The sequence below is a fragment of the Carcharhinus amblyrhynchos genome, chromosome 2 (assembly GCF_965287045.1).
Source record: "Carcharhinus amblyrhynchos chromosome 2, sCarAmb.v2.hapA, whole genome shotgun sequence".
Classification (NCBI taxonomy): Eukaryota; Metazoa; Chordata; class Chondrichthyes; order Carcharhiniformes; family Carcharhinidae; genus Carcharhinus; species Carcharhinus amblyrhynchos.
This window is the reverse complement of record NC_137325.1, coordinates 128,455,600-128,467,873: the sequence shown is the minus strand read 5'-3', so window position 1 is coordinate 128,467,873 and position 12,274 is coordinate 128,455,600. Positions and strand designations below refer to the sequence as shown.

General features: G+C 41.3%; 1 protein-coding gene across 6 annotated transcripts in view; it reads right to left on the bottom strand.

Moving 5' to 3' along the window:
• Window positions 1-12,274, bottom strand: part of LOC145358519 (disco-interacting protein 2 homolog C) — a 571,331-nt gene that overhangs the window by 78,305 nt on the left and 480,752 nt on the right. For 4 of the 6 annotated variants that reach the window (XM_080212647.1, XM_080212655.1, XM_080212664.1 and 1 more), the window contains 3 exons: window positions 11,295-11,404; window positions 4,501-4,599; window positions 1,130-1,260 (listed from right to left, as the gene is read on the bottom strand). In XM_080212647.1, coding sequence (XP_080068773.1) covers window positions 1,130-1,260; window positions 4,501-4,599; window positions 11,295-11,404 — 340 coding nt within the window. The remainder of the gene's footprint in view (window positions 1-1,129; window positions 1,261-4,500; window positions 4,600-11,294; window positions 11,405-12,274) is intronic. The other 2 variants (XM_080212672.1, XM_080212691.1) reach the window with 1 other exon arrangement.

Genomic DNA, 12,274 nt, shown 5'->3' with positions numbered 1-12,274 from the left:
ATTGTGCCCCTTGATCCCCGTTGGATCAACAATCGATCTAACTCAGCCTTGAAAATATACAATGACCCAGCCTCCACTGTTCTCTGGGAAAGAGAATTCCAAAGACTGAAGACCCTTAGAAAATAAATTTCTCCTCATTTCCATCTAAAATGGGAGCCCCCTTATTTTTAAACTGTGTCCCTTAGTTGTAGACTCTCCCATGAGGGAAACATCCTCCTAGCAGGGGCCCTGTCATCCCCCCTCAGGATGTTTCAATAAAATCGTCGTTGTTGATGGAATTATTTGAGGGGAGAGAGTTGGTTTGGAGAACACTCTACTTATCAGGTAGGTGGAGGTAATTCCTGAATAGCCAAATGAAACTTAGTCTAAAAGTTGCCACTTCCTTGGTGCTTTACAGCAGCGTCAGCCTAACATTCTGTGCTCAGTTTCTGGCTTGAGTATTGAACCCATAATTTTCTGGTTCAGAGACAGGAGTGTTAACACTGAACCAAGTTGGCATGAGCCTCAACACTGTACCTGAAAGAAATTTCAAGGTAGCGTGAATGATACGGCATTGGAACTACAAAGGTAATTGCTACTACCAGACCTATGTTTGCATGCAAAAGATTTTGTCTCGAACGAATGTCAGCAGGATCAACAATGTCTGAAATCTAGCCACAATAAACCTTATATCCTGAATGGTTCCAATTGGGATTTCTCTGGGATCATTCATTACTTCCCAAGAGTGCAATCTGACATGTGTAGACATGCCAGCTAGTCAGCTAGCAGAGACTGGCATTTAATAATGATCCTGAAAGGCTGCCAACTACATGCCAAATCAAAGGTAGCTTGTGCTGAGAAACCTAATTGAGGTTCATCAAACACACTTCACTCTGGATATTTCAAGAAGTCAGAAAGTAATAGTTTCTGTCAAGCAGTGAATCCATTTATGACTATGACTTATTCAATCTTTGAATGGGAGAGGAGCAAGTATTTTGAATGGGCAGTATTTGATTCTCTGGTCAGCAATGGAGACTAAGGGATGGGCTTGATATTAAATTTTTTATATTACTTTAATCATGGTGGGAAATTGGGAACCTTAAGGTTGAATGAGACATTTATTGACAATTTTGTTAAATAAGCTCCTCACCTGCAGAGGCACCAGAGAACAAATCCAAGTCCACAGTAGGGGTCCAAGCAGATTGCTACTTCCCGGGATGGGTAAAGCTCACACTGCAGCTTTATTGAACGACACAAGGCACTAGTTGCTGCATGGGACATCTGCATGACAGAAGGAAATGTTCTGTTAGAAACGCCAACATCTGCATAAATTTGAAATTTTTGCTCTACAACTATACAAGACCTTCCCTTCACGATGGCATCAGTACAGAGATAGACACTATGGTGATGTGGAGCACACTTAATTATTTTAAAAATAATTGACCAATGCACTTATGAAGACATATTTGCAGAATTAATTCTCAGCGGGGAATATCATGCTTCTCATGGAAATGTTTTTTTCATCATAGTAAAATTAGCGCAGGTCTCAAGACTGACCGACTTTTAAGTTATATTTTTGTATAGTCGCAGGTATCTGAAACATACGGTCAGGTTTTTGGGGAATTCGAACACTCCAAGGACCTCAAAATGGTGGGTGGGATCTGGATACAGGCATCCTGCCCACATTTCCAACAGATCCCAATTTCGCTGGCAGACTGAAGGGGCCGTGATACGATTCCCATAAGAGGGAAACCCAACCTCATTGGTCCTGAGTTCAAACAGGTCCCATTCTGGCTGTTCCAAAGGCTTTAATCTGCAATGTGGGAGCCATGAATTTATGGAGTAGATTTAAACACTCTTGATGGATGGATAAGGTTCCTTTAAGCGTTAGGATTTGAGTTTGTTTTTAAATCCCCTGCTCTTTAAACCTGATTTTAAAAAAAAGCTCTCAGAGAGGGCTGAAAGAAAACCATCTTCTGGACTGATTTCATCCCCATGCCATGTGATGGAGGTTAGAAATATAATTACTATCTGTGACTACAATTTCAATAGAGCTCTTTGTTGACATTTCCAAAGGGCTGTTATTAAGCCATTATGAATTCTTAGCCGAACTTAAAAATCCATAATTATCTCAACAAAGGTTCTCAGTTTGATTGACAGTTTAAAGAGCCCATTAAAGGATTAGCTGCCTTTGCTGTGGCAACTGAATATAGAATCATAGAAACCCTACAGTGCAGAAGGAGGCCATTCAGCCCAGTGGGTCTGCACCGACAACAATCCCACCCAGGCCCTATCCCCGTAATCCCACATATTTACCCCATTTAATCCCTCTAACCTATACATCCTGGGACACTAAGGAGCAATTTAGCATTACCAATGCACCTAACTTGTACATCTTTGGACGATGGGTGGAAACTGGAGCACCTGGAGAAAATCCACGCAGACACAGTGAGAGCACGCAGACTTCATACAGACAGTGGCCCAAGCCGGGAATCGAACCAACATCCCTGGAGCTTGGGGCAGCAGTGCTAACCACTGTGTCACTGTGCACAGAACTGAACACCAGGAGATTCAAAAGCTTTAAAGAGTTTCATGAATGGGAGTTTTTTTTTTACTATTACATATCAGCGCTGAACTAAATGTTAGACTTTTTGTGCTCTTCACTTGGCCCCTGAGGTCTGCCCATGTGGTTACTGACTGAATAATTATGGAGATGGCATTGGGATGTGAGTGGGGAGGAATAGTAGGCATGAGTTGGCATCAAGGGGCCATGCCATGAGGATTATAATGAACCAATGTCGGAGGGGGTGGGAGTGGCACAGCATGAGCTGGCATGGAGGGGCCAAGAAGCTGTGAGGGGTGGGGGACAGAGGGTCCAACAACTCTTAAAACAACAGGGAAACAGAAAATTAAGGTGGGCCTTCTAACCAGCCTGCCTCAGAAATTTCCCCTATGGTCACCCCCAATCTACTTTTGGGGTCAGTGGGCTCAACCCTATTATGCCTCTGCCTACCCAGAGTGAAAATTGGATCTAACAAGGCCCTTTACACTGAGCTGGATCTGCTAAGTTGGAAAATTTCCCAACTGGAGCTACCTGCCTTGGCAGCAAAGATCTGGCCCATAGCCTCATTTGAGAATTTAAGGAGAACGATTTTTCTGTAATGTGTCAGTATTCCTTTATAAAAATGATTACCATGCATCATAAAATAGAACATGCATAGTGGGAGGCCAGAAGTGCCAATCCACCTCACTGTTCAATGACATTATTCCTAAGGCCTTAGCTGCCTTAAAATCATAGAAACCCTACAGTGCAGAAAGGGTCCATTTGGCCCATCGATTCTGCACTAACCACAATCCTATCCAGGCCCTACCCCCTTATCCTTACACATTTACCCACTAATCCCTCTAATCTATGTATTTCAGGGCACTAAGGGACAAATTTTTAGCATGGCCAATCAACCTAACCCGCACATCTTTGGACTGTGGGAGGAAACCGGAGCACCCGGAGGAAACCCACACAGTCATGGGGAAAATGTGCAAACTCCACACAGAAAAATATGGAATGCTTCACGAATTTGTGTCTCATCTTTAGCTTCCCAAGAGGTTGGAAATTCCATCCTTAGCCCCGGCTCTAATACATGCACTTTGGAAAAATTTAGCCATTTGGGTGTTAAAATTGCTTTGCAAAGTAAGCCATTCCATTGAAGCTCAAGACTTCACTGTTGATATGCAGCTTTGCCTCCCTCCCCCTGCTCCACATCTAACCTGACCATTTGCAATTGGATACTTGGGTTTCAGACTCCATCATCACCACAAAAATACATCCACACTTTTCATCTCAGGCAAGAAATTTAAAAATGTACTATGCATATATACACACACGAGCTAATAAATCACAGGTGTAGGCATCCACAAGACAGTTGACACAGTACTAGAAAGCACATGGAAAAGGATTTTTCAGTATATATAAATTATTGAACTAATATATAATGCTCATTTCAATACAGTATAAAATTAAAATCTGATAGGAAATTAATCATATTTAAAAGTAAACCTTTGATGCATTAAAATGAAAACCTTAGATTCAAAAATCATGACATTTTACTTTTAAAAAAGGTTCAATCTGCTAATTAAGAGGTAGTTTGATGATGGATCAGAGACCCAGCTCTCTCAATTAATTCATTCTTCCAGTTCAGATTTGTCTAAATTATGTTAGCATTTTAAGATTTATAATTAGCACTGAATCGACTAGGAAAAATGATCGACTACCGCACAATTTGAACCATCTAAAGCAGCTGAGCAATTAGTTCACAGAAAAACATTCTTTCATATTTAAATTATTTAATGTTTTAACAGCAGAAAATCCATTAAATTCATAAAATCCAAATAATTTGAAAACAAACATTCGAGAACAGTATCAGGTGGCTCAAACAGGTCTTTGGTGGGGCTTAATTAACATTAATATAACAGGAGAGATGGCTTTCATGAATAAAAATAGCAATAGTCTATCAAAGGACTCACATTATGAGTGAACTGATTGATGGAAATAGAGGGCAAGGCTTGTGTATATATGCCAGGTGCTCCTGTGTAAGAGTCTTCAACCTCCCAGCAGTAGTTTTTCTACATTTAATTCAAACTAAGAGTTCTTAGTAGTCTGCACACAAGAAAGCCATTACATTTTACACAATGGAATCGTTTCAGCTGCAACGCAAAAGGGTTAAGTTTCTCGAGCGGGACAACCCAATTTCAATCCCAAATTTCTTTTATCAACATTCGCGTTCTGCTTTCCCCTAGGAGAAAAAGTACCGTTAGGTTTAGTGAGATCACTTGCTTGGGTAATGCGAGGGCGAGGGGAGGGCTTCCTTTGGCGCAGTGTTGAAGCATGTTTCATACCAAGTGACTAAGCTATGGCGCTGATGTCGCCTGTGGAGAGCTATGTGGGTTAAATGATTTCTCACACTCGCTTCAGAACGGGTTGGGAGAAAACAGAAAAGATTGGAGCGGAGAAAAACAACTGAATTATTTCCATTCTCTTGAGTTAAAAAGGTGACATTTCTCTCCAGCAGTTTTCTACATAGGAATTACTTTGGCAGTGGGTTTGATGAGGTGGGGGAAGGGGGTGTGTGGTGTACGTGGAGTGAGAAACTAGAGAACGGAAAATGCTGCCTCATATTCACGAGCACCTTGTGGACTTTTACGGTTAATTAAAATAAACACGATTTTCAATATTGTGTCAGGATCCATACTTGTCATGCAAAACAGCAGGCAGAGGCAAGATCTTTTATTCTGCGAGTCTAAGAGTAAACCCAGCCCAGTAATGAGTAACACAAGTCAGTGTGCATGGTGATGACGAAAGGTCATGAGAGAATTGAGTTGTAGCAGCCCTGGTCCAATCTCCAGGGTGCAGAAGGCAAACAAGTGGAAAATGGAAGCATTGCTAGCTACCAAAGCTAACAGAAAGCCCTCAAATCTCAATGTTCTCACACTCCAGTAAAATGAATTGCAAGAGCATTGGTAAGGACTGCAAGCAGGGTCCACCTTTTACCATGTCTGCCTTTTCTATGATCGTGACCATATTTAGTGGAAAATTTTAAGCAATCCAAAGATATGTGGGTTAGGTTGATTGGCCACGCTAAATTGCCTTTTAGTGTTGGGTGACTTGCTAGGGTAAATGCATAGGGTTATGGGGATAGGGCTCAGGTGGGATTGTGGTCAGTTGCAGACTCGATGAGCCGAATGGCCTCCCTCTGCACCGTAGGATTCTATGGATTCTTATCGGTGTACAATATAGGAATCTAAAAACGAACAATCATGACAGTTTGGTCTGAAAGTGTTGGCTTAAAATTCACTGCGAACTTGAGTAGCATCTACCCAAGTCAAAAAGCTTGATTCGAAGATCCTGGCGTATTAATAGAGTAGTCATGAAGGAGGAAATGAAAGCAATTTCACTGTTCAAATAGTAATAGAACATTACTGCAAGACCTTAAATCAATGTGTGTTATATTACAGCCAGCCAACTCATGAAAATGCCACAGTGGAGCCAAAAAAGCTTTTATTTGGTTTTAAGGCAGTAAACAGCACAAAAACCAAATAACATCGTGGCATGTTCCCCGAATTACAGGAATGCACAACAGTATTGCTTTAGAGGAAAAATTATCATGACAATTAACATAACCAATGTCCAAAAAGATCATCATAACTGTACAATTCTCAGCTTAGGTTTTGTTTTTTTTAAATCATCTGTTTGTTATTAGCTTAACCTTTGCATTTAAACAGAGAAAAATGCATGCAGAAGTAACCTTCCAGTAATTCAACACTAGAATTTATGTATTTTTAAAAAAACACTCAATAACCCTTTAAAATGCGTGTAAAATTTCAATGCTCATCTTAATGAGAAATGCTTTTGCCGAGGAATGGGACATCTTTCACTCTGGCCAACATGTCAGCACCAAATTCCACTTGTTTGGCCGATGCACCCAATACTCTGCTGCAAAAGTATGCCTCAGCCAAAACTTTGGGACAGATACCTTTGTTGCACAACTGCGACACCTCTCTATTTCTTAAGCCAGTCACTCTGTGTCCACTTAAAGTGAATTGAAACCAGTTTAAACCCAAATTGTAACATAAGCCCATACCCACTAGGAACTGGATTGGATATTCCCCAGAACAGACAGGACGCTCTAACCAGAAGTGACTTTCAGTTCATCAGCCTGGGCTGGATTTGAGTCCACATCACACAGGTGAAAGGCTATTGCAGTAGCTTTCTTGGAACATTGGAAGTACAACATACAGTGAACAAGTTACGTGCACAAATAGGTAAAAATCGATACGATCACTATCATTTATTCACATACAATAAGAACGCCTTTCAACTTTTATTATGGAGGAAATATTTCTTATGTTATTAAAGAGCTATGTGGAAAGTTTGCAAACGCAAATTTCTTATTCTCTGCATTGCCTTGTTACGCAGGCAAAAAGAACAAAACAACGGACACAGGAATAACCAGCAAGGTGAGAAAGATCCTTTTGCAATAAGCAGCTTGAAGGTATCTAAACACAAAGTTAGCAACAAACAGTAGTTTAATTGTCATTTAAAGAATATCAAAAGCAAATGCATTTTTATTTTCCAGTATTTCATTGCAGGAACACAGTCACAGTACTCTGAAAATTCTAGCAGTAAAACAATGGTCGGATGAATTAGAGAAAGCCTGAGCCGAGTACAGATAGGCATTCAAAATCGGTTTCAGGTTTTGCTAGTTGTTGAGCTATGTTGATTATTCAATAATCCAGAGGGAAGCTGTGACAATGTTCCAGCTTCATTCCCTCCCAGAGCTTTCAGACTGTCGCAGGTAGCGGGGTCACACAAAAAAAACATTTCTCTTTCCCTCCTGCTGAAGGGAACCAGCTGATGCTGGGATCTTGTCTCACGCGCGCCAATATGAAATTGAAACATCAATTTTTCTATTGCGAACCCAAACAGTAAATATTGACAGACAGTTCAACCACGGCTGTGTTCCAAATGAGCCACCTTCACCTGCGGTAAACCACATAACATTCCAGCAAAATCACTGGAGAGACCAGGAACTGCGATCAATTTGATTTTGCTCCCTTGACAACCCATGGATACAAAGGCCAACAATTATGACCCAACCACACATCCTGGTGAGGACAGCCAACTGGGCATAGAACAGGGATTGGATTTTGAAAGGTTCCTGGTCAGTCTGATTTAGATCAACACCATGCAGCAACCATCAGAGGAACATTACATTTTGCAAGATTTCGAAGCATCATTTGTTCTATTTTAAAATAGATGAAAACACATAAACGTTACAAATATGCTTATGAATACCTTTAGCATGAACATTAAAAAAAGACAACAGAAGTCGAGGAAAAACATTGCTTACAATACTAGCAACAAGGCTAAAGTAGTTGTGTGCAGACAAGCTGTGCCATACATATGGTTACTAAGCCCTAATGCAAAGGTACATTTGTAACTAAAAAAATTAACTACTATTAGATTTCTAAGCCTAAAACTGGCACCTTTTCTAGGCTGAACCCACATAAAAAAAATTATTTCGACATGTTTATATCAAGTTAAACTTAAATGGGCGGCACAATGACTAGCACTGGTGCCTCACAGTGCCAGGGACCTGGGTTCGATTCCTGCCTTGGGTCATTGTCTGTGTGGAGTTTGCACTTTCTTCCCTCGTCTGCGTGGGTTTCATCCAGGTGCTCCGGTTTGCTCCCACAATCCAAAGATGTGCGGGTTAGGTTGATTTAGAATGTCCAATGGACACCAGTGTCAGGTGGATTAGCAGGGTAAATGTGTGGGGTTATAGGAATAGGACTGGGTGGGATTGTGGTCGGTACAGACTTGATGGGCAGAATGGCCCCCTTCTGTACAAGATGATCAGAGGATTAGATAGGGTGGACAGTGAGAGCCTTGTTCCTCGGATGGTGATGGCTAGCACGAGGGGACATAGCTTTAAATCGAGGGGTGATAGATGTAGGACCAGTGTGGTTCTTTGCTCAGAGAATAGTAATGGCGTGGAATGCCCTGCCTGCAACAGTAGTGGACTTGCCAACATTAAGGGCATTTAAATGGTCATCTAATAACATATGGATGATATTGGAATAGTGTAGGTTAGATGGGCTTTAGATTGGTTTTCACAGGTCGGCACAACATCGAGGGCCGAAGGGCCTGCACTGCACTGTAATGTTCTATGTACTGTAGGGATTCTATGATTCTAAACTCTGCACTAAGTTGCTGTCTCAAAACTGAATTTCAAAAATCACTGACATTTCACAGACGCACGTTCCATGTACCAAAGTCATATATAAAAATGACTGAAATTCTTGATGGTCACAAAAAATGCTATCTTTTTCCCCAATCTTATTACACAGGTGTACAGTGTATGGAAAATGCATTCAATAAGCTAATTATCTAGTGAGAAATGGTGGCATAGTAGTAATGTCATTGGTCTCACAACCATGACGCTAATGTTCTGGGGGACATGGGTTTAAATCCCACTTTGGAAGCTGGTGGAATTTAAATTCATTTAATAAATCTGGAATATATAGCTAGTTTAAGCAAGGTTGAACATGAAGTTGTCATTAATTGTTATAAAAAAAACGATCAGGTTCACAAACTTCCTTTAGGGAAGGAAATCTGCCATCCCTATCTGGGCTGGCCTATATGGGACCCACAGACCCACAGCAATGTGTCCGATTCTCAACTGCCCCCTGAAATGGCCAAACAAGCCACACAGGTTAAGGAAAATTGGAGGTGGGGCAACAATTACTGGCCCCACCAGAAATGCCAACATCACATGAAAAAATTTAAAGAAAAACTATTCAGCAGATTATCAAAGTTTTAAAGTTTATTTACTATTGTCATAAATAGGCTTGCATTAACACTGCAGTGAAGTTAGTGTGAAAATCCCCTAGTCGCCACACACCGATGTCTGTTCGGGTACACTGAGGGAGAATTTCGCATCGCCTATGCACCTAAACAGCAAGTCATTCGGATTGAGAGAGGAAAGCGGAGCACAGACATGGGAAAAATGTGCAGACTCCACACAGACAGTGACCCAAGCTGGGAATCCAAACTGGGGCCCTGGTGCTTTGAAGCAGCAGTGCTAACCACTGTGCCACCACGTCAGCAAAATCAGTATGTTGGCGCAAGAGTTAATAGCACTAAGCAATCAAAATTAAACTGCTTATTTAAAAAAAATTAAAATAATATGGTTAGGTCAATTGGACAAAGCTAGGAAAATGCACAATGGCACAGTGGTTAGTACTGCTGCCTCACAGCGCTACGGACTTGGGTTCGATTCCCAACTTGGGTCATTGTGCAGACTCCGCACAGACATTCTCCCCGTGTCCGCGTGGGTTTCCACCAGGTGCTGTGGTTTCCTCCCATTCCAAAAGATGTGCTGGGTAGGTGCATTGGCCATGTTAAATTGCCCCTTAGTTTACCCGAACAGGTGCCGGAGTGTAGTGACTAGGTGATTTTCACAGTAGCTTCACTGCAGTGTTAATGCAAGCCTACTTGTGACAGTAATAAATAAACTAACAAAGTTAAACCTGTCCTACCTTGATAGGATTTTGTTAATTTAAGCCTGCTTGTGACACTAATAAATAAACTAAAAAAAACATAAACCTGTCCTGTCTTGGTAGAATTTTGCACAGTGGAATGTTGATAAATATTTAAAATAGAAATATCTGATTTTTAAAATACACAATCAATTTAGTCATTTGCTCAACTTTACGAAACTTTGAAATTTTAGAATTATTTTTCATCAGTAACAAAATGAAAATTGGAACTCGTGCCTTAATTGCAATCCCTGCCTTTATATGTCTAACTTTGGAAAAAGAAATGTGGCATTTCGGGAAGTGAGCTTTACAGATTCACGGTGATTAGGGAAGAGGGAACCATTCTCGTAGGACTTGCTCTTTATGGAGAGCAATTTATGGTAAGAGAGAGCAAATTTGTAACAAAAAGGCTAATAAACATTAAAATTATCCAATAAAAATGTGAATGCCTAAAAATTGCAAGTCCTTTTTGAATGGTTCACCAATCCTCAGTAAGATAAAGCACACCGACTACAAAAAATAATGAATCAGATATGTTATAAAGAGGCTGATAAATAATACAAAATGGTACACAGTAATTTAGCTTAATTCATACACACAAATGAAGTTTAAAACTAATGACCATACAAATACAGAATTTCTTAGCTACTCAAATCCACGTCAGGGCACATATCAAGGAATAAAGTTTGGAAATATTAAGCAGAAATATTTTCCTCCCTGCATTTTACTTTCTTTTTCAGTACCACCACATCACCAACCAGTTGCAGGCCAAAAAGGACACTGACTGCTTTCCACCCACATCACTCTCACGCATTCCTCAGAGTTGACAATGGACTTTGGTGACTCTCCAAGTTGGACCAACTTCTATTTGGTATTTTCTCTCTCTATGGCAGCCCATCTCAAGTTGGCAGTTCAACGTGGGGTTTGGGACGTTTCAAATCCTTTGGTCAAACTGGAGCATAGTGCAGCCGGTTTGGTCCAAATGCTGTGCATCCTAAACAAGCCCAGATAGTTGCCCTAAATTGGATTTAAGTAACCAAAAGTTTTGAGATTTCCCTAGGCCTGAATACTCTTTTTCTTATGTCCCCTTCATTCATTGCAATTACAATTCTGTGGGTTTGCTTTGATGCAGAGACAAGATGTTTGATACAAACGTAAGTGACTTTTCATTATGACAAAGACTCATGAGACAGCAGACGAAAGCTTCTATGTTATCTTACCTTCACTCCTGCTAGCATTCCTGTTGTAGATACACTGAAGTCAAGGTAGGCCAAAGTGTCAGGGTTGGAAGGTTTGTAAATCTGGGCAGGCCGTCTCTTTGGCAAATCATCTAAAAAGAAATGAATGCACTTTAGGGTCTGGATTACTGTGCAAATGAAGATGATGGGTAAGCTTACCACCATGCACCGTATAACAGAACATTTGACAATACCTTACAGTAACCAATACCTGATCTGGCTCCCTCCAAGCTATCCCTCAAAATCACTTTGATAGATGCGAATGGGCCAGGAAATGGCAAATGGAATTTAATGTTGGCAAGTGTGAGGTGGTCCACTTTGGTAGGAAGAATGGTAGGAAGGACTATTACTTACGTGGCGAAAAACTGCAGCAGGCGACGGTGCAGAGGGACCTCGGGGTCCTTGTGCATGAGTCGCAAAAACCCAGCTTGCAGGTGCAGCAGGTGGTCAGGAAGGCAAATGGGATGCTGGCCTTCATAGCGAGGGGGATTGAATATAAAAGTAGGGAGGTCTTGCTGCAGCTGTATAGGGCATTGGTGAGGCCGCAGCTGGAGTACTGTGTGTAGTTTTGGGCGCCGCACCTGCGCAAGGATATTTTGGCCCTGGAGGGAGTGCAGAGGAGGTTTACTAGGCTGATACCGGAGTTGAGGGGATTGAGCTATGAGGAGAGGCTGAATAAACTAGGCTTGTACTCGTTAGAGTTTAGAAGAATGAGGGGAGATCTCATTGAGACGTATAAGATGATGAATGGGATGGATAGGATAGAGGTGGAGAGACTCTTCCCGCTCAAAAAAGACAGTAGGACTAGGGGGCACAGCCTCAAGATAAAGGGGAGGCGGTTTAGAACGGAGTTGAGGAGGAACTTCTTCACTCAAAGGGTGGTGAATCTCTGGAATTCTCTGCCCATTGAAGTGGTGGAGGCTGCCTCGCTAAATATTTTAAGAAGCGGGTTGATGGGTTCT